This window comes from Acyrthosiphon pisum, chromosome A3 (assembly GCF_005508785.2).
Source record: "Acyrthosiphon pisum isolate AL4f chromosome A3, pea_aphid_22Mar2018_4r6ur, whole genome shotgun sequence".
Taxonomy (NCBI): domain Eukaryota; kingdom Metazoa; phylum Arthropoda; class Insecta; order Hemiptera; family Aphididae; genus Acyrthosiphon; species Acyrthosiphon pisum.
In genome coordinates, this window is record NC_042496.1 from 27089035 (window position 1) to 27116525 (window position 27491).

Sequence of the window (27491 nt, forward strand, 5' to 3'; positions counted from 1 at the left end):
AAAATATTACTAAGCCACTGAAATTGTCGAAATTTACAAAATATGTAAAAATATGTATTTATGACGAAATATGTAAAATAAAATATGTCTTATTTTATTGCAAATCACGTGAAACGAATTTATCATTTGCAATAATTAATTTATCATGTTTTACTAAAAATATGTATTTACATACAAATCCCAGCCCTAGTGATGAGGGATGCTACCTATAACCTATCAATAATAATTGACTACATATTATTATTTATAGGGCTTCATTAGAAGATTTACATCTTTAAAACATCTTCAAGAAACGTTTAAAACGCCGTTTTTATGTTTTAAAACGTGTTTTTTCCAACCCTGAGTATACCAATTGATTTAAAAAAACACCTTTAATTCTTATAGTTACCCGAGTGGCCGAGTACCTACTACCTTCAAAAGGTTTTCAAAAGTCAAAACATTAAACAATAACATACTCGTAATATTATAATATCTAACAAAATAGTTACCTAGGTATAAAAGGTTAATATTATGTTAATATGATGTGTTGATGTTTATGAATAGGTACCCGGATTCCGATATCTATTATGTCTATCAATGTGGATTGAATCCACCTTGATGTCCATAGGCCAAACTAGACACTTTTATTAGGGTAGGCCAAATGAAAAATATAAAAAAAAACTTCTATTAACAACTTTATATAGGTACCTAGTAATTTTGTTTAATGTATTATATATTATATAATGAATGTTTCTTTACAATATAATTATTTAATAATAAATAAAAAACTATAATTAATACATTTATAATAATAAACGATTACGTTTTTTTTTGTATAAAAAAAAATAATCACTGACGAAAATAATATTGAACAAAATTAATTCCGAGTTTTCTCACACACGGTCTTTTTGACAGGTTTGTGACTTTAAAAATAAATTCAACAAACAATAGATGATTGTTTTAAATAGCATTAAATGATAGCTTGACTTGGACATTGAAGGTATTAAAGTACACGAAATAATGTATATTACTTACAATGAGTAATTTGAAAAATTATAAATGGCCCGGTCTTTTAGACAGCGATGCGACTAACAGGGTTTAATAATAAATAAATTGTTTGGGGGTGTACTAATGTGTATAATAAAAATAATTAATATGGTATTATATTTTAAATAATAATTAAAATATTTGACTTATCCTCTATCTATAAAAAAAAATATTCTAATCAATAATTACCTCTCCATGATTTTCTAATGTTAAACCATTGATTATAGAATAGACTATCCTATTCTATAATCAATGGTTAGACGTAAGAATCTTGTGAACGATCGCTGTTGCCGGTCAATGATAAAAATATGAATTTATAATAAAAGAAATAATATGAAAATATTAAAGTACGTATAATCGACAATAATTTTCTACGGGTATATTTTCGGATGTACCATGTAACAAACATTACCGACTGGCGACTTGTTACGTAAGATTAACTATTACTTGCTATAGGTAATATAAAAATAAACGTCAAATGTCTAAATTAAACAATAACTGTACGGCGTTATGCAGAAAGCAACCATCCCACACAGGTTCTATTTGGAGATAATTCAAGTTATAGGGCCGTTCTTACGACGTCCGGTTAAAGTTAACCGACACTTAACCGGCCGAATTCTGCCGGTAAAAAAATCTGTTATCAGTCGGTTAGCGTTAACCGACACTTTACCGTATATTGTAAGAACGGCCCTTAGAAAACTATTATTGGTAAGATAACACATGCAGTTCCATCTTTGAACATTGATAGATAGCCCCCCTATCGACTTGTGGGTTAGTTGCAATTGGTAAAATGCGTAATATAAAATGTCCAATCTAGTAGTATACAAAGCTCATTATTTATGTTTTGAGGGTTGGTTGCTTTCCGCATAACGCCTACTGATCAAACCGATTATTCGAGTACATAGAATATAGTATGTGACACCATATTTCCATTATCAATGATAAAAATAAATTGTATTATTATGTTCATTGTGTAGTGTACATATACAATTTAATTTTAAAAATGTTAACAATGTGCGTTTACATGTAGGTATAAACATATTATTTATAATGCCTAAATAACTATTAAAATATATAATATATATCATTTTTAGTCGGTATTAGGTCAGGCCACGGCCTGACTGGCCTGACCCGTAGTTTCGCTTATGTTGATGTCCATCTAGAGATGCGCTAGGCTAAGACACGGTGCGAAAAATAATGTACCGGGATGTTTGGACCATAATATTTACATGGTTTATTATCCCACATTATCCCACACCGGAATAATGAACCATGTAAATGATATGGTCCAAACACCCCAGTGCATTATTTTTCACACCGTTTTAATCTAGCGAATTTGAAATAAATTAGTCAAATTATAAATGTCTCAGTGCGTTTTTTTTCATACCGGTTTAGCCTAGCGAATTCCTACCATGATCGTCTGCTTATGTTTTTTAATGTCTTTGATAAATAGTTTCCTTGATTAAAGATAGTATTATCTGTAGCCGTGTTTGATAGTAAGATTAGCGCGCAAAAAATTAGGTTATGTCATAAGCTTTTGATAAAATCTGAAGTTTCATTTGTTCATTAATCATTATAATATTGTATAACTAAAATGATATAATTTTGAATTTTAAATTCTTACAGGTAGATGATGATAGAGAATATACGATGATAGTTACTATCTGTAGTCATAGTACAATATTGTTGTAGATATAATATTACAATAGCTAGGCTTTTACTTATTTTGATTGTTTAACTTGTCTAGTTCTTTTTATTTACTCATATCTGTACATCTGTTTCAAACGTATACAGGTGTTATTTAGATAACACGTCCTGTGTATTAAGATAATCAAGTAAGTCTGTTGTTTTTACTCCTTTTTAACAATATAATACTTATAATGAATACTTTTTATATGACTGATTTTACTCTATATTGCCTTTTTGTATCTAGCTATTTAATTATTCCGCTTGATTGAAATAATGTTAAATTGGTGGTTGATGTCTTGTTGAAATTAAACTTTTTATTAATATCATCAGTTTTAATTCAACCATTATAATATTATTAAATGCAAGTAACATTTTTAAATTAATTTTCGACAGATGCCTGCTATAAGTTATTAGGAACTCTATAATATAGGTGAAAATGATGTGTTTTTTACAACAAAACAATATTTTTATTATCATATTTTAGACTTGTATTTTACAGGTTAAATGTTAATATTTCTTTGCTATGTTATAAAATTATATGTCATACGGAATTAACTAATTATTAGTCAGCTTCGATGCTTTGTGATGAAAGAGTCTGAAAATGTAGGACTTCACAGATAAGTGAACAGTCATAGTGGGGGGTAGCCAGGATATTAAGAATATGTGATATTAAAAGTGTGTATGATCAAAATTTATTTTGAACAAGTTCGGGGTTAAGTCGGTCTTTGACCTAGAAAGGATGCCATATAACCATACCATAGAACCATACCATAGGGTAGAAGATGCATAACAAGTGTAAAATATGGAGACAGTTACGTTCAACGAAACTTAAATGCTCTAATTACAGGTGATGTTAATGTTGTGTTCAAAAGAGAGAGAGGATGAGTAAAGAATATCCCAAAATCTCATTGAAGCTGAAATCATTCAGAAAATAAAAATTAACTAAGGGTAGTGTTGGTTGATAAAGTACCATAAGTTACTCTGTAATGTAACATAGTTATAGTTACTTTTTTGAGTAACGTATAACTTTTAAATTTTGTATAATAACGAGTTACATTTTTATTAAATTCTTTTTAATTAGCTCATCTATAACCAATGGAAATCTTTATAATAACAATTAATATATTGCTCCTTCAAGCACTTCTGTAACACCCTTTTAATATGGCTGGGGATATTTACACCAATCAACAACTATGAATTAATGACAAAAATGTTAAAGATACATTATTACTTATATAAAATAAATATTAAACAAAGAAAAATGTTAACATGCATAAATTATTTGTTAATACACTCAGAAATATATGAAAAACAGATATACTACTTGTAATAGTTGATTTCCCGAGCTGGAATTTGATATGTTCAGGGATAATTTATTAATTCAGAGATTTTTGATTGACGTCACTAATTCTCTATAAAAAGCAACTAATAATACTTTTTTTACCTACCTATCAATTTTAGCTATTTATATAGGTATTATGTATAATAAACAGTGGCTTAGCCATGAGGAATTAGGGGTTTATAACCCCCTCCCCTTCAGACATGTCTTCAATTTTTTTTTTATTTTATAATGTACAGTTTGTAGAGTGGGCCCTTTTGTGACCTTATTTTCCTTTTATACTTTTTCTAAGAAAAATATTAAAATTGCTGTAGGGTGGCGACTGGAATTATTGGCGTCTGCGTTGTTTCATCTGAGTTTTAACAACCAAACAAAATTACATAGTCCAGACCAAGGATCAGCAACCTTTTTAATGTCAAGGACAAACAAAAATTGTACATTTTGTTTATTTCTAATGGAAATAGTCACGACTAGTTCAAACGAAGTCATATTAAATTTAACTTATTTAAGTTTATAACTGTTAGGTATATTAATTTAACAAGGTTTCTACAATCAAACCAAGTTTAAATAACCCGTTTCCAGTCCATACTATCTTAGTTCTAAGTTATTACTTATTATTCATAGTGTATTAATGTCTATTTTTGTATAAATTATAAATTCTACTTGCTGGTTACATAAAATTGCTATTAAGGCCACGGGTTGCCGACCTCAGGTCTAGACTAGACAAAACGGGGAATCACTACTGTAATTCATTTTATACATGTATAACATGCGCATGTATAAGTACCAATACAAAATACTATATATATTTAAGTACAGTTTTTTTAAAATTCATTTAAAAAATTCTATTAATAAATATAGGTATTATTGACATAAATAAAAATTGTAAACTTTAAAACATAGCAATCTACTTATATAACTATAATAGATTATTGGATAATAATAGCATTATGTTTCAAAAGTACATTGATTGGGTAGCATGTTTGCAATATTATCACATTATTCACATACGTAGGTATTGAATATAGATTGAAGAAAAAAACCACATTTTATAATTCAACACAAATAATTTATTTGTTCATACAGGAAGCATGTCGATTAATCAGAAATTAAATTATAATATAAGTTTTAATGTCATGACCTCAAATATGATTATTATTTTTTTTATGGAAAAGTCTACAAATAGAATAATATTTTATGAATAGATACTTAAGATTTAAGAATATAAATATGGTATATATAGTTGAAATGTGTCCATATCACCTTATGTGATTAGAAATAATAATCATTATTCAATGGCTGTTTTTTAAAAAATGTATGAGTAAATACTAACAAAAAAAGGATTTTATATTAGATATTTTTTATTTTTTTAGATTATATTATTATATGTATTAGCATATATTTTATACCACACAATACAGTATATACCTGAAAAAGTATACATTTATTTTAAAAACAATTAATTTTATTATTTGTTATTGTTAGTATTATCAATGCCATTGTATTTTTTCTATATCAAATTTTCTAATTGTATATAAGAGCAGGTTATAAATATTCAATTAACTGATAGGCACATGAAAAAAAAACTACATATTTCTACTTTTAAAAGATAATTGAGGGGTCTAGACTGCTGGACCCTTCATCCTCATAGTTACTGTTGTTAGCGAGTAACGTAACAAATTTAATAAAGACAATAATTTTCCCTCTCACAATAGATTGTTTTCATTTTTAAATAATAACCATTAATTATTAACAATTCTATACTTAATACTATTTTATCTTATAGTATTAAATTATCTATTAGAAATAAATAATTTTAATTATTAATTGATACCACCTATAGATAATAATTTTTATTTTTATTAAAAAATTATTATTTAAAAATATTTAGATTGGTCTTAATTCTGAATTTGACCAACCATTTATCCTAAACCAATTAAGTCAATATATTTGTAAGCTTGGCCATTTTCCTCAAATATATTTCATTATTTTTATCCTAATATATTATTTTTTTTTTAAATAATTTACAAAAATTAGCTAAACAGTAAATATTTTTAATATAAGCATCTAGATTTATTTTGTGCTTTCGAGGTCATGAACTTATAATAATTATATTTATGAACAAGCTAGAAAAATAAAGAAGCAAAAATTATTTTTATATTTTGGTCAGTTCTTATTTTTGCATGTTAGTTTCGTTTTCAGTTTTAACATAACTAGATTTTCTTGGAAATACTGGAGAATTACGTCGTGATTTGTTTTCTTCTGTGGCCAAGTGTTCTGGTGATTTGCTTTTTGATTTAAAATGCATTTTAGTCGCCAAGTGTCTAAATCTATATTAAAATATCTGCTTAATATTTAAGTATTAAATTTATAAACATGTTGTACTACTGAGTACTAACCTTACAGGAACATCATTATTGCCTTCTTTGTCATCAAACACTCCTTGAAATAAGAATGCTAATGGCCAGCTTATCCATGAACTCCTGATAGTATAATAATATAATATTTCAATTTCATAGCTGTTCTTTAAACATTTATAGTTATGGAGAATTACCTAAAGTCATTGAAATTTTCTCTAACTACTGTGACATATATTTATTAATACAAAATAATTTATACTGACTAATGCCCGTTGCATAGGCAATAGTATGTGTCACATAAGACACGTTAAACTATGCCTTATGTGACACATACATTTACTATGCATATGGACATAAGTGTTATAAATATTTAAATAATATTCATATGTTCATAGACAAGTTATATAATCATCCATGAGTACCTACTGTTTTTTTTTATTCACAATTCACTTTATCATTTATATATAAATATCATTATTAGGTATATCTTACGCTGGTTGTGTCATTGTGTCTTCTGTATCACTTGTAGAAGTGGATAATGGATCATGGATATCATCATCCATTGAACTTAAATGAGTATGTCTGCGGGATCCAGGGGATGATCGAGCAATTATTGGATTATATATTTTTGGATCACTAACCATTCTTACAAAGAATGATCTTCTGTAGGCCAAATCATTATCTTTCTTCTTACGTTCTGATAACTCAAATACTTCATCCACTTGCTCCTATTCCAAATTTAACAAATTATTAAGGAAGTAAGGAACAAAAAATTTTTACTCAATCAAAATTAAGTATATAGAAAACAAAAAAAAAAATACCTATGGGCTATCAGGAATAATATGTTTTGATTTATAATAATTAGGATTGTAAATAGCAACATGCAGCTTTTTAGATTTTGTAAAATAGAGATCATAATAACACGTCTAAACTATATAACAATTAACAACAAATTAAAATATGAGACTTTCAATTTGCTATGTTAGCCATTTTTTTTTTTTTTTTAGATTCTGAACATGTATTCTGAATGTATTGATTTTATAATGATATATTTATTTATTTTTGAGTTTATTAACACCTTTTGGAGCAGTAAAATTGTAAAAATACTTAGATTTAGCAGTAATACTTTGTTTTTCCACATCAATATCATTTCTGGGAAGAAAGTGAATCTAATTTTTTTTTTTTGGGGGGGGGAGGTCATAAATAAAAAATGTTAGTACTTCTTATAATTTGATAATCAAGAAAATCAACACGAATTCCTACGCAAAATCGATTTTCTTACTTTGTTGTAATTCTTCAAAAATAGATAACTGTAGATAGGTTGTACTTGAAAATACATCAAATGTGTATATTATTTGTAACATTTTCTATACGATAAGGTCGAATTGTTAAGTTATATTCTATAAATATATATAAATGTCGGTACCAATTTTTTTGCGTGGTAAAAAAACTTGAAAATTTAATACAAGGTTCCTCATAAGTTGAATAAATAAAAAAGTTGATCGTAAATTCGCAATAATGTTTTATGGATGTTAGAAGTTAAAATTTTGACAAAATTTGTTAATCATGCGTAAAATAACTATTTCTCATCAAACAAATTTCTTATTTTGTTGTAATTCAAAAATAGTTCGTAGAAATTTGAAACTAATAATATAATAATCGCAATGTTTATGGAAAACATCACGGTCTAAGATATATCTTAGTCCGTGGAAAACATTAATTCAACCTTCCGTATTACTTATAGTAAAATAAATTAATATAGGTACTCAATACTTATAGTAATATATAAGCTAGAGATGGAACATTTGTCTAACATTGCGTGCATACTTATTTTCGAATTTCTACAAACCTAGGTACTAATGCTGGATTGGATTAACAATTTATTAAATTTAATGGTTCACTAAAAATTTAACGGACCAATCACGGGCCACTAAATCTTGTTTAAGGGACCATTAGCTCACTTTTGATTTTCATTAAATGTTTTGTGCAATTCAGCATAAGAATCTTGTTTTAAAATCTCAAACATTTTGGCTGATCATAATTGTAATATGGTATCGACATTCATAGAAAAAAAAACTAAAGAAATTAGAAAATGTCAAATACCCATAAATAGCTTAAAATTAGTCTAAATATTTTGAAATAAAATAACAAAAATCGTTAGAGGATAAATCATTTTTACCTACTTATTACCGTTGTCAAAATTAGAATATCTATCGACTATCGCACAAAATCTATGCGAAGTGATAATAAATCTCGTATTAATTTGTATAGTCTGATGTATTACAATCACTATATCTCAAATCGTGATTACAATACATCAGGTTAGACAAATTAGGGTAGGTACTTGCTTGTTATCGCTCCATCACCACAATATAAAATTGATCACCCCGCCGCGCCGCCGTGTTCAGAATAGTTCATAATTAATTAATATTTCATTACTACACGTATAAAAATATGACAGCTTTATAAATATCACATAATTTATTTGTTTTAACGATATATTTTTCGTAAAAATTGAATGCCACTATGCTAGTATTAAATATTGCAGGAAACAACTCATTAAAATTAATTTTTAACAATATTTTATAATAAGCTAATAACGATTATAAGATAATTACTTTGTATTAAGAAAGTTATGTTTTACAATAAGCTAAAAATAATGAATTTTCCTACAAATTCACAGCCCCATACAATATTAATTTAAATCGGGCAAAGCGCCTCACAACTTTAGTTCTTCTAAAATGACTTGGGTGCTTAGTGCCTACGCCCTCCGGATATTTTTGGGTGATTTGAGCCTATGTATCCACTTTAAACTAGACATACCTACTGTATAACGACAAGTCGATTACCTACATTGTCAACTAACATGATTAAAAAAGAATTTCATATATTATAAGAAGTAGTATTTGCCCTTTTTGCATAAATTTAGATCACATACTAGACTAACCTAAAAGTAAGATATCAGCAGAAATATAAAGAAATATTGATCATAAATATCGAAATTAAGGTTTTACCATTAGGTTACCATTTAGTAAGACTGCTGACGTGAGGTCATCTGATAAAGGGGTAATTGTATACGGCTCAGTGGCGGGACGATAACAGACAACTATCCAATTAAGACACGACAAAATTAAATAAAAATAAAAACCCATCACTGTGAATCAAGTATCTATTTATCACTTCACTTAGTTTTTAAATTACTTATATACTTATACAACCCAATTATGAATATAGTGTTAATACCTATATCAATATATTATGTGTATAGAATAGTATTTTATGCTATAACAGCATTAATCTATTTAAACTATTCAAATGTTGGTGTGTACACATATTCAGATAAATTATATTTACTAACTTCTCGTTTTTCTGTGAGTTCTTGTTCATTGTACAAAACTGTAACTGCCGTTTCCTTAATAATTTTCCAAGCGTAATCTATATTAAATACATTTTAAATAATTTTTTTTGAAAATTACTTTTATGGTTCATAATATTTTCAGTATAAGGATATCATTTAATTTAAATAATATCATATCTTTGTTTGTATTAGATTATGTATTTGTTTTATATTACCAATATCATCTTCTGTAGCATGTTCTGCCACTACACAAAACCTGATGACATACTTGTCGTGTACTAATGATGGCACCATGTGAAGTTTTCCTGATTCGTTAATGGTTTCTAAGAGCTTTTTATTAAGTTTGTTGGTCGGATCGTCTTTCAAACGAAAACAAACTAACCCCATCTATTTTTTTAAGGAAAAAATATAATTTTATGTAATGGTAAAATATTTAATTTAATAGGTATGTCTGCAATAATAATTACCTTTACATCATTTAAAACTTCATACTTATTATCACTTCTGACCAATCTTTCAAAACGTTTTGCTAGTTGACAATGGTGTCTAATATACTTCTGAAGTCCAGAAATTCCATATGTGCGCAGCACAAACCAAAGCTTCAGCGATCTAAATGTTTGTGTTCAAAATAATTGAATCTCTTATATTAAGTATATATAAAAAAAAAATCGTATTAAACTATTTAAGGCATACCTGAAACGTCTACTCAATGGTATACCCCAGTGTCTATAATCTACAGCACCAGCATAACCATGTTGTAAATATAGAGGATCGACCACCAAAGCACAAGTTAATTTAAACCGATCTTTTACCCAAAGACATGAACAATCAAAATTTGTTAACAACCACTTGTTTGTGTTGAGATTAAAAGAATCTGCATATTGTACACCATTCATTAAAGATCGAAACTCCGGACAAATGAATGCACTTCCAGCATAAGCAGCATCAACGTGTAACCAAACGGTTTCAAACTGCTGACATACTTGACCAATTTCGGGTATATTGTCAAATGAACAACATGACGTTGTTCCTAATGTAGTGGATACGAAAAATGGTATCAATCCCATTGCCTCGTCTTGTTCCATCACCTACAATATGCGTCAATTCAAATATATTGAACCTAGATATTGTGTGGCAAACTAACTTGTCTTAACGTAGCCCCTCTCAAACTGTTATTTTCATCAGGTTCGAGAATACGTAGTTTAACAAATGCCATCATAGCGCCTTTTTCTACGCACGAGTGCGATTCTTTAGAACAGTAAGCCATCAGTTTGGATAGAAGCACACCCTCTTCAACAAATGGGTGAAGTTTCCGCAATCGTTTAATTGCTTGAGCTCGAGCTGCTAGCATACAAACAAATATGCACTCACTCGCTGAACTCTAAAAAAAAATCTTGATTGTAATATATTTTTATGACTAGTTAAATTGAATAGTTTTGATTGTTCACCTGAAGTACCCCACCGCCTTTGCCGTTATGTATTTCGGTTTCACTATCATCATTTCTCACAGAATCAATAGTTGTTGATGCTTCTTCTGAAAATGTTAAAAACTCTTGTGGTAATCCTATGGCTTTGCCGAGCCAATCCAAAACTATAGTTTCCAATTCTGTACACGAAGGACTTGCGGCCTTAATAAATTATAATGTATTATTAAAAAAAAACATTATTAAAAAATGTATTTTGTTAGTTACTTACCCATGAAAAACCTATACATGCTATGGAATCAGATAGCATGTCTGCTAAAATTGAAGGAAATGAATTACCAGAGGGAAAATAAGCGTGAAATCTTGGATGTTGCCAATGAGTTACCTAGTAAACACATACATTAAACATATCTTATATTTTTTGTTACAGATTTGATACCATACGTTCTGTTTGAATTTGAAAACCAAGAGCTGATAAAATATTGAAAAGTAAGTTTATATAAATGTTCAATTTCTATTGAGTTTTTAATTATATTGAAATTATAATTATTTCAAAATGTATTAATTACTAGTAAAATAAATATGACCTAAAACTATTTTATTCTATTCAAATATCAGTATTATTGTTTAAAAGCAATTTATATTCGATGATAAATATCTATTAATTATAATAAATACAAGTGTTTTACTCCTGGCATAATTATGTTATCAACGTCATTCATTATTGCATCAAATGATTCTGGTTGTACAGGTGCTTCCAGCGGAATCTTATTTTTTAACCATCCCGGGCTTACTGTTGGTGTTACTCTTCTATGTTTTATTGTCTCTAAATATTCACATATATAGTCCACCATCTCCTTGCCATGCTTGCGAAATTGTTCCGTATCCATTTTATATTTTTTTTCCTTGAATTAAATAAAAAATGTAATCAACACTTTTATTATTATTCAAATGCATTTGATTTCGTTAAGGATGTAAGGCTAATTGATTTCTCTCAGAGAACGATAATATTCTACGTTGTCATGTGCATGAGAGCAATTTTAGATTGACGGAACCACTGCAAGTCAACAACAGATTTTTCACCTTTTTATTTGTTCAATTTTTTCATTTCTTATTTATTAAAGAGATGTTTTTCCGTAAATATGAGTGTATATTTTAATTAATTTTGCTTTATTTGACAAGTTTAAGTAGCACCAATGGTTAACGAAACTTGTAATAAATAAATAAAAATAATCGGAAAATAATCGATATAAGATCATCAGAATCAAAATAATTGAGCTTTTAGGAAATATTTCCTATAAATGATAAAATTATTGTATTTCGTATAGAATTTGGTTAGTGAAAATAAAATTTATTTTATTTTATAAGATAAATTATAAATATCAAACTATAGAAGTAAATATAACAAGTCAAGGAATCGTTAAGATATTTTCAAAATAATTACTTATATTGGTTTAACAATTTAATTTTATCGGTAAAATTTGTACCTAGTGCCTATTAAATTATTCTGTTATCACAACTTAATTAGTAATTTAAAAATATTTTCATATAAGGTTATAGATAGATACATCGATGTTATTTTATTTTTGAGTTTTTACGGACTGCTTGATATCATATTTTTATCTATTTTATATTAAATGTTACTTAGTAGAAAATCTGAATATCCTTTACTCAGATATCGGATTTTAGGATGTCCATGGTCTAGACTTTCGAATAAATGAAAAACTTCTAATTAATATACAACTTATATACGTATGTATCTAAAATAATATTACATTTAAATGATTTACAGTAAATCCATCATTTTTTAAACTATCGAAAATCTACCAATTTTTTGACAAAATATATAACTTTAATTAATCAATTCAAATAAACTGTTAATATTTAATTTTTAAAACGTAATAAGATATGATTTCTAGATTTTTAAAGTAATTTGAGTGATTTATTTTAAGTTTTAAGCTGGAGGAACCTAAAAGTTTTCTATATGTATTCTAATATATAGTTTTCTATAAGTTTTCTAAATGTTTAATAATTATTTTATACTGATTCTTAATACTACGATTAGAAAAAACTGATATTAATAAGTAATAACTAATTACTATCTAATAAATAATAACTTCAAGGATATTAATCACTGATGGCTGGTATCTGGTATATCAATGTATCATTATTTTGATAGTTCGTATTATATAATTCCACTAATCACTTATTAGAGTCTATATAATGTTGGTGTACAAAGGTGCAGGTATCTAATAAATTATACGTTCCAACTTCTTAACATTAATATGATTCTTATATTGTATAAATAGGTACGAGTATTAATATTAATAAATTATTTCATGGTATTTAATAACTTTGATAATAATTAATAATATAATAATATATATGTATGTATATTATTGTAAAGACATAAAGTATTTTATTCAAAAGTAAAAAATTCCTATTACTTTTCAAAATAACTGGACAAAATTGAAGGATAACGAGAATTTTTAAGAAAAACTTATTTGACGATATAAATTTTGTTTTTTTGTTGTAACTCGATAACGAATAACCGTAGATATACTTGAAATTTTCACCAAATGTTTATATTAGAATTTTGTATATACATCATACAATTTTCAAAATTGTTTGAGCTATTTATGGATAGTTGACATTTTATTTTTTTCTATAAATGTCGATAAAAAATGTCTAGTTTAGCTCACACATTATAGTGACGCTTCAATGAATCGATACGGCAGGGTGGGTATGTACTTTCACCCCTTTTTTAATTATGAGCAAGGTAAACCTAACTCTTAAAATCTATGTTTTTGAATTAGTCAAGTTTTATAAAAATAAAATGAGTACCTGTATTATTAATTATTATATTATTATAATAATAATTATAAATTGTTTACCTATTTAATATACATTGGTATTTTCAGTACGTCGCGTCGTAATTTACTTATATCATTCTTATTTCGTATGTTACATATTTATTTTTCGATAATTAGTTAAATAAAGTACCTATAAGTAATAACTAATAAGTATATAATTAAACAAATCCAACTTGGTACCTAATTTTGTTTATTATTTTCAATTATTATTTCGTATAACTTAATTATTACATACTTATAATATGTTGCTTTAATATGTAAATTTTTCTGTTAAATGTGTTATTATTTGTGCCACTTTTATAATAATTTTTGAACACATCAAATACGTATAGAAACAACAAAAAAATCGCACAGTATGCTTCCCTTACTCGGTTTTACTAAATTTGTTCTTATAATTGTTTATGAAACACTGTTACCTAGTTTTAGATATTAATTTCTAACATTTATACCATTTCACAAAAATAAAAACATGTACCACTTTGTTATATTTATGACTACGTTTTTATTATTATTTTATAAATATGTGGAATTTTAATTTAATAGTATTTCGCACTTAATAAGTCATAAAACTTTATAATTTCCCTAAAAAAAAATTTTTTATTTATTTATTTATTCTGACATACATATTGTATTATCTTGTAAAATATATATATCAAAAAAACAAATCGATTATTCAAAACCATAGTCGTATAAAATATGAATTCGAAATCAAACATTTTTTTTTTGATAAATATTTTTTAAAACAAGAATTTAAGAAAATAGATTATTTTGTATTTTTTGTAACTTGCTTAAATATAAAAAGACAATATAAGTATATCAAATTAGTTTATTAAATATTTAAATTATATATTTATAAACGAATATGTAATATGTATGAGAGAGTGTACTCACTATATATTTCGAATGCGGCGCGTCCAAACTGCTAGAGGTATAGAACAGTTGTGGGAGGCTCTCGAAACGACTGCCTGTAGCGTGAAACTAGCGGCCAACATTTAAATCCAATATGAATAGTATTAGTATACACCGTTTTTCAATGGTAAATTGTATTGTTAATTTATACAATATAATGCCAATTTTTATTTGCTTATATATTCTTTATGTTTTCAAAAAATTGCAACTTTAATAACTATACATAAACATATATATACCAAACTATAAAACAGTTTCTTTTTATATCATAATTGTATTGTATTATTATTTCTTTAAGTATTTTCATTCGTAGTACATCAGTATTTTTATAAAATATTTGGTATAAATTATACATTACATTGTTTAAATTATTAATTATATTATATATATATCTAATATGAAAGATTGCCCTTGATCAACAAAATTGCTCTTAATCCATTGGCTGGAGATGGGGTCTCTAGGTACCACGTATATAAAGGACCCATAGTTTTGTCAGCTTAAAATTTCATCAAGTAGTTAATTATACTTTTAATAGTATAAAAACATTACATTTTAAGATAAATTAAAGAGGAAATTAAGTAAAACTTAAACAATTTTTCTTTTAAAAAAATGTCTCAAAACATTTTATATATTCAAAATATTAAACGGGGACAAATAACACTTTATTAGTACATTAATTATTTAAAATAATTTCAAAATTAAATTCTTAGAAAAATAAATGGTTTTAATGTTTGTAATATTTATATATGTTGTACGCAAATTTCAATTTTAAATTATTATTTTATTGAAAATAATAATAATATGTTATAAGTAGGTAGTATAATATAAAAACAAGCGTATTTTTTTAAAATTTTAGTTTTGTTCTGTTTCACAATACTTGGTAATACTTGATACTTGGTATTTTATTTAAGTATTAATAACAACAGGTTTACACTATTAAACTATTTATTACAAAATATAACAGTTAAGTATTTAAGAGGATGTCAGCGCACTATTCGTTTTCTCTCACTGGCCCACGCGCAATATAGACAAAACGCATTTACGCAAAATCATTTTTTCTATGCGTTTAAGTAATCTTAGAGTAAAGTAACCTATTACAAAAAAGAAAGAAAATAATATTTTTGAGGGAATGACATATCGATTTTATATTTTATTATTTTTTGACTTTGTATTCGACTTTCAAAATATATAAAAAAAATGTTGTAAATTTAAATGATGTTTAAATTGTTTTAAGACAATATTTAGACAAATCGATATGTCATTCCCTCAAAAGTATTATTCTCTATCTTTTTTGTCATGGGTGACATTACTCTAAGATTACTTAAGCACATAGAAAAAATGATTTTGCGTAAATGTATTTTGTCTATGTTGCGTGTGAGCCAGAGAGAGAAAACAAATAGTGCGCTGATAGCCTCTTAATGAGTGAAATATGATTGGTTAAATTGTATAGATATATAAATTAATCAATGGTGATATTATTTATTAACACTGAGTAAATATAAATGTGCAATACAGCCAATATTAAAATATTAAAATAGAGATAAGAACAGGACTGTATTTTGGATTCTGAGCGGAAAAACGAATGTATTAATTTTACAATAATGTGGGTTTTTTTGTCTGTCAACATCTTTTGGGACACTAAAAAAATGTTTAGTTTTTTTTTCTATAAAAATATAATTTTATTCATTAGGTCAAAAAGCGTAAGAATCTAATACAAGACTCTTGTTACACTGTTACAACAGCAGTTGAAAAATATTTAAAATACATGGGCACATTTTTTTTTTTATTTGCATTTAAAGTTCGAATTTTGACAAAATTTAAAAATGATTTTGTAGTTAAAAATGTATTAAAGGTTCAACTCACTGGCTACCGTATAAATATAATAATATAACTATAATATAAAATAATATCCTAAGCTGACAAACCGTCTTCGCTCAGAATCGTTTTTCGTATACAATAATATTTATCATTGAATTCTAATTTAACAACATTCATTACCCACTTGTAACCTACAACTGTACAGCAGACCAAAAATTCAATATATTCAACTATGCGGTATCGTTTGGTAATTGTGGTAACCGTGATAATTTCACACGACACGACGAGGTGTGAATCCCCATTTAGAGGTCTTAAACCTGGTTTGTACCTACCTGAATATACTTTATACTGTATATATATATTATTGTATTTAAAAAAATAATACACATGTAACGTATATTATTAAAGAAATTTCTGAAGGGGAGGGGGATATATTAATTAAAATAATATATACATACAGTTTTCCATATTTCGTGTGTCTAAAATTATAAGAATAAAGTTAATTCTTACACGACCCCCATCATTTTTTTGTCATACAAAATTTGAAGGACTCTGTGTATAATTATATGTTATATTATATATGTAATGTAAAAAATGTTCATGTTTTTAGATGCTAAAATATTAAGGTTAATTAATAAATTAGAAAAACAATTATTTAGTGTAGGTATGTTACAATTGGTTGGAGCGGAAACGGTTTGTCAGTCTGGATATTTTATATTGTTATTATTTATTATATCATGTAAGTTGAATTAATATTATAATTTTTATTTGTTTTTATGCTGATCAACAAAGCATTCGAAATTAAAATCCCATTTTTAGCGTTTTTTCAAAATTTTTCGGTGTTTTTTTCCGTGACTATTGATAAAACCGATAAAATTACCTCTCTAAAGTACCATCTTGATCCAATTTGCTAAAAGATAAGGTACTATATGTTGAAATCGAAGCACTCCTTCTGGTAAAAATTTTGTATACAGGATATAAAAAAAAAAAAACCATTGTAAAACCACCAGCTTACTCGCTCCGCTCAAAATCTAAAACAAGTTAATTTGTTGAGTACCTAACTAAAAAAAAGTGTTTTCAAAATGTATTAAAATGTAACAAAAACTAAATGATGTACGTATATAGTAAATCATTAAGTGTTTAGTTTTATGAATCGTAGAAAGATTTATAAATATTAAATAATATATTTAAATATTACCAGCTAGCCTACATTTTAGGTAATTTGTGCGGCAACGAAAACCATCCCTTGTCTCCGTAACAACCACGACCCATATACAATATCATATATAATTATATAACCGTCAATATTAGATGTACAATGGACACTGTGTCCATTGAAGTTTGTTGTCGCTAGGGTTGTAGAAAATTCTTGCCCAAGTTTTCACAGCGAATTAACTCCCGAGAAACTTCACTTTTATGTTAAGTATTAGCTGTTTTCCATTCGCCCGACCACATATATAGTACGTGTATATTATGTGAAAGTGTTCTAAGGAAATTAAGGCCCTGTCTCGCTCTGTATGATGGATGTATCACATGGCAGGAAATGTTGAACAGTTGTTGCTTGTTAGTGAATTTATGTACTTTTTGATAAGAATAAGGAATATTAGAGAATCTATTACTGGACTAATGTATTCAATCATACCCAGAACTCAGATAATCGGATATTAATTCAAACAACACTGCAAGTTCAATATACCTAAGTTATTCACAAACATTATTTTAATCGGCATCACGATTAAAGTTGGGTGTGAATAGTGTACATAACGTACGTTTTTTGGTTCTGTTAATTTTATTTTTACTCCATCTTCGTTTGTAAATATGAAAACATAGAAGATTTTCAAAAAAGAAAAAATCGATACGTATCGATATGGAATAGTTGCGTACTGGCTCGTATCGAAGTTTGAGTCCGATACGTATCGCTTGTATATTGCCCTTGTAACTTCTCGAAAGCTCTTGAACTCAAATTTCTTCCTTGTAAATCTTGCAACTTAAACTATTCATGTATTACGTATAGAGCCACTTGTAATCTTTTAGATTAAAGAAAATTATTTAAGAACTATATAGGCTCTAGTCAGAACTAGGTACATTTTGTGTATGACAACTGATAAGACTGTTTGAAATAATGGTGAAGTGCCTATTCTTTCTTAAGACTGTCTCCTCTTGGCACTTCTTGTTTTCTAAATTAAATTTAAATTGTTAAGACTGGAAACTCAAATGTTTAGTTTATTTTTACTATTATTTACTACTTACCTATCTATTTTCCAATCCATGCATGGAGCAAATATAATTTTTTTTGTAAAATATATTGTTTTGAAATCGGTATAGTTATGCAACCAATGATAATTGCATTTTTTACATTTTATGTATATATCATTTGAAATAACTATTATTCATTTATATTACTCATGGAAGCTTTAATTGTTATTGTTCATTGAAATTATTCATATTATATTATATTACCCCAATATTTTCATCACATCCCTTCAACTAATATATATATATAGTCCTAAATAATGCCACCAACCGGGAGACCCATCACGATTAATTCGGTATAAGTATATATATATATATATATATATATATATTAATATATAGTAATATAGGTCAAGGTTCATTGGGCAAATCGTGAAGGAATTTCCATCAACGTTTTCTAATATGACGCTTGTAATGTTTACACCACGGATGGTTAAAGGAAAATGAGAAAACACATACAAAAAAATCATTGAAAAAGTTATATTGTACCCATTAGAATAATACTTTATGATTCAGTACCATAATGTATGTAAGCTGCCTTATGTAGATGAATTGTAATAGTAGGTACCCATGTATCGCTACGAAAAAATATTATTTAAGAATTCTTTTTTTTTATATATATATACATCCCTATCTAACTGTGCTTTTCGAGAAGTTTGAAGTTAGACTTGAAAATTATAATCGGTATATTTTATTAGTAGTCGGTCTTGGATGGAATGTTGACTATGCGACGATTGCTCTGGAATGCTCTTCATTTTATCTCATAAAAGTCTCGTGGCCATAATAAACCTGAACGAGTGACGGGGGGCCCTAAACTATTGATTCTCGTTCACATGCTTGTGAGATTTGTGTCGCCTGCGCGCTCAACTGTATTATCGTTGCACATCTATTATAGCTCGAGCACAAATTCTGTACGAAATCCATCGGCGTATTCGTTATGTTAGGTACCTGCGCGTGATTTATTAGATAACAATAGATATAAATGTTCTACCTATGCTCGATTTATATTTCCTTCTAAAAAAATAATATGTTATAAATACTTATGTGTGGATGGAAACTATTGATCATTTCTCTTGAAGATCGAGGAATGTCTAAATTAAAAGTCGAACACAATATGTTCTGTAATAAATTCTTAATTTTTATTTTATAGTAGATCAACAAAAGCAATGATATTTCAAGACTGCTATTTCCTTAAATATCATATAATGTCTTAGAATCTCGGATAGATTTGATATTTGTATGATTAAAATATGATGAAAATTGAAAATTAAGAGGACGTCGCACCCGATATTATGTTGTCTCCGTCTTACGCACGTACGATATAGTAAATTTTTGTTCACCAGTTTTAATAGTGTGCTGTTAGTTTTAATATCAATATTGACATATTATCAAACTTTTAAACAAGAACATTATCTGTGTTTTCTACTTGGTTTTTTATGATATTTTAATTTTTAAGTGAGTTATGAATATGTTGTATGTAAAATATTACATAAAATTAAAATATCGTAAAAAACCGACGAGAGAACACAGATAATGTTCTTGCCTTAAAGTTTGATAATAGGTTAATTCACTATAATATCAAAACTAACACCGCACTATTAAAACTGGTGAACGAAAATTTGTTAGGTGTTTTTCATTAAACCCTACGAGTTTTTGATTTATTAAAAAAAAAAACATTGCAAATAGTTATACTCGAACTGTGTAGTAATATATATTATACCCACTATACATATACAATGTCCAAACCAAAATAATATAAAAAAAAAAGTTTTAGTTTAATAATTATTGCCTATAGTTAAGTCGTCCATGGGTATAGTGCCTATTTGAATACTTATTATTTATTTAAACAAATTAATGTTATTAGTCTTGTGCTCATACTAAATTTAATTTCTCTAATAAGTCAAGTAAATATATATATTTTGAAATGCTAAAAATTAAATTAAATATTTAGTTCAAAATTGTTTTCGATATCAAACTTGCATTCCTTCTAAATATATCTATTTTAAGCAGTATAGGTATAATTCAGAGGCACCATTTGGAATAGAATTGCAGGGTATACATTGACACTTCCATTTTTTTTGTGTTTTATTGGCTTGTCATGAAATTTACAAACCTATGTGATGAAAGTGATAACACCTGTGGGTAAACAATAAAATAACTACAATGCGTATAATATATATATTATGTACCTATGTGATAAATATTTTCCAAGTAATTGATTATAACAATTCTAATCAACGCAAAATATTTATATTTAAGTCTAAAACAATTTTTTTAATCACTACTAATATTTTTTAATTAATGAGCTAAAAATGTAATTTGTGTTTACTTCAAGATAAAAATATTTTCCGACCATTTTTCTCATCACTTAATAGAAAAATATTTTATCCTAGATCCTCTATGGAAGATGAACAATTGAGTACTAATTATTATAAATTAACTATACAAAAAGGATTTTCCAACAAAATACACTTGTAGGAATAGTAAATTGATTTACTAACATGAAAAATTAAAAAGTAGAAATTAGAATGCGTTTTATCTATGCTATTGTAATTAAATATTATATTCACTAAAATAATATAAATTATCTATGTAATATAATAGGTATTACTTTCTGAAAAAAAAATTAAGGTATTAACTATAAAATACCATGTTATGTACTTAAATATTAATAAATAAAAATATAAAATATATAACCCTTCACCCCATACATACACCGCTAATACTTAATTATATTATTCATATGCTGAAAAAAATGGCCTTCTTAAATTTTGACACCGCTATAAAAAAACTCAAATGACACTGCTGATATAATTTAGTATTTACCCTGTAGTTAAAATAGAAAACACAACTATATGTCTACATTGGTCTGGATTGAAAGATTTTGGCCCATCTCTTCATTATTTTACCAACCGAATAATATTAATTCAAATGTTTAAATATTTTTGAAAACATATTGAATTTAATGATAAAAAAAAATATTTATATATATTGATGTAAATAATAATTTGTTCTGTTCCAATTTGGCTCCGACTGGTACATAAAAAGATGTGTATAAGGAAATAAGAATGGTATTATGATTGTTGCGAATGGTAAAATATTTTTATTAACTTAAGTTTTCTTTTTATACAATTTATGTGTTTTAAATGTTATTAATTATATAGTGTTTTAGAGGAAATAATCTTCAATTTGTTATGAATCATTTTTAAAAGTAACTACTTTTACACAAAAATTGCAAAATGTCGAGTAAATTATCTGTGAATATTGATTTTTGCTGTCACTATGCCCCATATTTGTTATTTACCATAAACTAAAAATATCCTCAAAATTGTAATGAAACTGACTAAATTAACAAAACTATCAAACTTAACAATTTTATTGTATTATTGTGTAATTGAATATTTTTACTTCTATTAAAACAAAGACATTTTTAAATATATAAATTTTATTGGAACTTGTATTTTACAGTGGAAACTGTGAAACCTAAATGTGTATACCAGGAAGAACGTTGGACACGTTCCTTGATTACAATTGACAATTTACCAGACAATTTTGAACATTTACAAGTTAATAATCATTCCAAAATTCGAAACATGCTTGGTTTTGCAGTAAAAAGTTTTGAACACTCTAACCATCTAGTTTGTAGTGCCAGTGGCCCATCAGTTAACAAAGCTGTAACGTGTGCGGAAATATTGAAACGACAGATGCCTGAACTTAAACAAGTTACTGGTATTGGATATAGAAAGTAAGTAATAACTTATAAGTTAAATATTTTAGATAAACAACTTCAAACCATACAAGATAAGTAATCATGTTTATTGTTATAACTTATTAGTTTAGTTTCCTATGTATACAAATAAAAAAACCATTGTAATGTGATTGTTTTTAAATATAATTATAAATTGAATTTTCACTGTAAATTGTGGTTTATGGCACCATTACAAAATAAATACTAGAATACTACAAACTGTTTAGTATACTTAACATTTACATTTTTATTATAAGTTTACAATTATATTTTTTTGTTAAAAAGTTAAAATGTAACTAATTTTGGGAGACGTTTTATAAATAGTAATATATTTACTTACAGTGTAAGGATGATCAAGGATGAGATGATTGATGGTAAAGTATCTCAAACAATTACAACAAGAAGACTACCTTCAATCCATATTCTTTTATCCAAAAATCACCTTCATCCTAGTTTACCTGGGTAAGCCTACAATAATCTAATATAATAAATAGTTATTAGTTAATTGTCCAACTGACAAAATACAAAAAAAAAATTTAATTTAAAAAAAATAGATTTTATAATGTTTCCTAGTTAAGTGTATAAATGTATAATTTACTGTATGCGTAAAATTAATTAATTAGAGTATTTTAATTTTAGATACCAGGGAGCTGACAAGGTATCAGATCATGTTAATAGGCCAGTGCCTCGCAGAACATTTGAAAAAACTGATTACCGCGGTACTAAGGAAGGTTAAGTTATGGCTCTTTAATTGATGTTGTTCCATCCTCTTCGGTTCGTATACCTTGCATAATTGCATCAGGCATAGGCACAATCAGGTTTTCTTTCGCCATTAAGCTGTATTTAATCACAAATTTTGTAAACCTCTGGCATAAGTATGTTTCATTCTGTAATATTGTACACATTTAAAATCTATCATATAATTATTGATACATATTGTATCTGTAACTGTACTTATAAGGACATACAAATTTTATATTTTGAATACTTTACCTCAAATTTATTATAAATGTTTTGATGATGGTAGTATGCATGGGAAAATATCCTATACACTCGCCGACAAACAGATCCCAATTTCGCCACTGATGATTCTTTAATATTAACTCTAGAATAAATAATAATACTTAAAAATTGTATTAGATAAATATTATATTTTATTAATTGATTACCTATTTGTTTATTTTTAATTTTAAACATTAAAATAAAAATTATGTTATATTATATTATAGTTACTTTACTACCCACCACTATTGGTAGTTTTAATTTATATTATAACAGACAGTGTACCTAAGTACAAATCTTTATGACTTATATGTAATACAATTTATTTTATGAAATTTTTAAGCTAAAATATTTTAATGTAAGCTTGATGCTTGGTAATAAAACTTAAGTATATAATATCTAATTGTGTTTCTATTATTTAGTTTCCTCTGAATTATAATTATTATTTAATATGATCAGGCATTAATTAGGCCTCTCAAATGTTAATTGATACATATTATTATTTCATTATTTTTCAACTAACAACTTTGAGCAATAATTGTACTATGTACTATAAAAATGAGGTGACAAGGTAAAAAACAAACTTCTTCTTTCAGATATCAGTTTTAAAATTAATTTAATTTTTAGAAAATAACTCAACATTAAGAGTATGTAAGCGCAATATTTGTTATCCCTCCTACCAAACTCCCCCCCCCCGCACACAGATAAAACGCTTTCACTTAAATCATTTTTTGTGATTTTGAGTAATCTTGAGTAAAATCACCTATTACAAAAATTAAAGAGATAATATTTTATTGCTATTTGACTATGTATTAAAAAAAAATAAAATCTTGAAAACAAATGATGTTCAAATAGTTTTGAGACAATAATATATTAAATAATATATACATTTTAGACAAATGGATGTGTCATACTCTCAAAAATATTCTCTATAGTTTTTGAATGGGTGTTTTTTCTTTAAAATTACTCAAAAACATAAAATATGATTCTGCGTCAATACGTTTTGTCTATGTTGCGCGTGGGTCAAAGAGAGAAAAGGGTCGATGTGCTAACATCCTCTCAATAATCATTTAAAAGATAGAAACTATAAAGTTTACCATAATGTTTTCTCTTTAATTTAACTTGGTTAAAGCTCACAGATCTATAGTTGAATAGATTATTCCTCCTTAAATAAAGAAGTTGGGTGGAATATATTATATTCAAGGCTGAGAAAATTCAGGTAATCTAATTTTTGTTAAGTTAAGCTATTATAGAAAAATGTAATTTAAGTTTAAAGTTACTTTTATTTTTTTTACATTAATTAATGTATAATATACTAAAATTAATTGCTATAAGTACTTATATATTTTAATATTTTAATCAATGGTGGAATCCAACAAATTAATTAAATTGTTTTTATGTATTTGTTAATCGAATGGTCCACAACTATATTATTTATTATTATAGTTAAATTCATTATTAGAATATAATTGACTAACAACAAATATAAAATCAAATATTATTCAATTTATCTGTAATTCTTTAAATTAATAGAAATATAATAACACTAAGTAATAACTGTTAATTAATTATGATTAATGAGTAATGAATAAGTACACAAACATTGAAACGTGTATAGGATACTGGGGTAACCTAGTTATTTTTTTCAATTCTCAATTATGTAGTTATTAGTTACCCCTATAACTTTTGTTTATAATATAATTTATTATAATATATTCTCTGAAGAAGTATTATTATAACCAATATTACACATTTTTATTTATTATAATATATTATATTAATTTATAATTAATATTTGATATTTTTGATTGTAATTATTATTAATATTTTTATAAACTGAATTTGTACAAACAAAAGTATATTATTTTCAATATTTGTTTTAGAAAAAAAATTAACTTGATGTGAAAATAAAATGAATTAACTTGTAGGTTAATGCATAACATAGAAAAAAACTCGTTAAATTAGTAGTTAAAAAAAGTAACTCCTAATGTAACTTAGTTAAAATTAACTTAACCTTAACTTTTTAACTCATTAATGCACAACCTTAGTTATATTAGCGCAGACAACAAATATATAGGTACCTACACACATTTTAGTTATTTGTTTATATATATATTTAAACTAGCTAATAAGACCAGTAATAATTTTTAATGTTGTTCTCGATGTTGGCATAAAAAAATAAAAATTTAAATTTAGAAAACAGTAACAAAATACTATCGAGTAAAATTTTGTAAAGTAAAACTTAATATAATTTTAAATAATAGTTATAGACTATAAAGTGAAAATTAAATGAATAAACATGGTCATCATAAGCTTATCTCATGATTCTATTAACAGGTGATACAAGAGTATAATAGGCATAGATATATAGAACAACTAGATAGCCGACTACAACTATACAACAGCCATGCAATGTTTTGAGGTCGTTGTCGCTATTTGCCTAAATGGCAATGTTTATATTTTATAAAAATGTATCGTTGTTATTATATAAAAGTGTAAACATTGTCATTTAGAAATACAGCGGATGGGTTAGGGACGTGGCTTCAACAAAATAATAGTCGGCTATCTAGTTGTTCTATATGTCTAGGATAATAGGTATTTTGGTGAATAGATAATTTTACAAAACTACTGATTTATAAAATGCAATGCATGATAATATTATATTATGTATAAGGTATACCTGCTAGGAAAATATTTGTTGCTGTTTAATAAACAAGCGGCTCCATCTAAAGTGTGGCGGGTGTAATCAATAGCAGGACATTCCTTAGGAGTTTTATGCGCAGCACATAAAAATATCCACTGTTCAGTTGATGTCATTTGGCTACATGTATCGGGTAAACATTCAGTTTGCAATTCAACCGCTAGCCCATTTAATTCCATACAAAACTGCCTACAAATGGAATCAATTAGCATTAAAAATGTTCATTAAGACACAGTAAATTATTAGTCACCTTAAGTGTTCGTATTTCCAAACTCCTTCTTCTTGAGAATCTGGCGGTGTCAATATAATATCAATATTACTCGGATCTATACGTATTTGTTGCTGAATAAACTCTTGGACAGCTAATGTACTTTCCATCTCTTCAAACGGTTCGTCAGGCCACTTACGGAAGAACTAAAAACGGTATTCAAATATAAGTTACACAAATTTAAAGAATAACACGACTCACATTGGCTTTTGTTCCTGGTTTGTTTCGTTTTAATAGTTTCTTTACTGATTCAGCCATCTTCATTTTCAATGATCAATTGCTGTGTGATCGAATTTTTTTTAATCCATAAAACATACAAACACTATTTCATTATAAAATCGTAATAGAATTTAAACATAATATTAATAATATTCAAATTTCCAATAATATTATCCTAAGGGGTAAGGCAACAACCAGTTTAGTATTTACTGAAAAATAGAAAAAAACATTCTTTGGGCTTCGGCCGACAATCAATACGCTATCACTATCAAACATCATACGGCAATCGGCAATGATAACGTAGTAAAATATTGATAAAAAAAAATTATAAATATTATAAATTATATTTATATATAATATATAATACAAAATTAGAGAGTACGTCATGTCATGATCGCAGACATAATATTATAAGACATGTATTTGTGGTTATCATCTAATTTAATTTATTTGTGCTTTCTGCCTACAGATATTAAAAAATATAATATCCATGCTATAATATTT

At 26.5% G+C, this 27491-nt stretch overlaps 4 protein-coding genes across 5 annotated transcripts in view; 1 reads left to right on the top strand and 3 right to left on the bottom strand.

The window, feature by feature from the left end:
* LOC100572659 (diuretic hormone receptor) overlaps positions 1-1427 on the bottom strand; it is a 106569-nt gene extending 105142 nt beyond the window's left edge. Inside the window, exon 1 of the mRNA XM_029491800.1 lies at positions 1216-1427. The gene's annotated coding sequence lies outside the window, so the exon portion shown is untranslated. The remainder of the gene's footprint in view (positions 1-1215) is intronic.
* A 1135-nt stretch (positions 1428-2562) lies between these two features.
* LOC100168656 (ribonuclease P protein subunit p25) lies at positions 2563-23633 on the top strand. Its single transcript, XM_001947706.4, has 5 exons — positions 2563-2861; positions 11627-11685; positions 22518-22794; positions 23140-23259; positions 23437-23633. Coding segments are annotated over exons 2-5 (495 nt in total). The 5' UTR covers positions 2563-2861; positions 11627-11684; the 3' UTR covers positions 23534-23633.
* On the bottom strand, positions 5947-15188 carry LOC100164582 (tyrosine decarboxylase). 2 transcript variants are annotated; one of them, XM_008185504.3, is made up of 12 exons: positions 14961-15186; positions 11886-12101; positions 11468-11581; positions 11221-11400; positions 10917-11153; positions 10466-10860; positions 10240-10381; positions 9988-10159; positions 9773-9849; positions 6907-7142; positions 6454-6537; positions 5947-6384 (listed from the first exon to the last, which is right to left on the bottom strand). In XM_008185504.3, the coding sequence occupies exons 2-12, from the start codon at positions 12084-12086 to the stop codon at positions 6228-6230; spliced, it is 1995 nt and encodes a 664-aa protein (XP_008183726.1). In that variant the 5' UTR covers positions 12087-12101; positions 14961-15186; the 3' UTR covers positions 5947-6227. The 2 variants fall into 2 exon arrangements, with proteins under 2 accessions (XP_008183726.1, XP_029347627.1); XM_029491767.1 differs by having other exon boundaries at positions 6275-6384; positions 6459-6537; positions 14961-15188.
* LOC100166595 (MOB-like protein phocein) lies at positions 22845-27491 on the bottom strand. Its single transcript, XM_001948906.5, has 5 exons — positions 26970-27491; positions 26751-26914; positions 26480-26689; positions 23791-23902; positions 22845-23684 (listed from the first exon to the last, which is right to left on the bottom strand). Exons 1-5 carry the CDS (start codon positions 27030-27032, stop codon positions 23535-23537), a joined length of 699 nt encoding a protein of 232 aa, XP_001948941.2. The 5' UTR covers positions 27033-27491; the 3' UTR covers positions 22845-23534.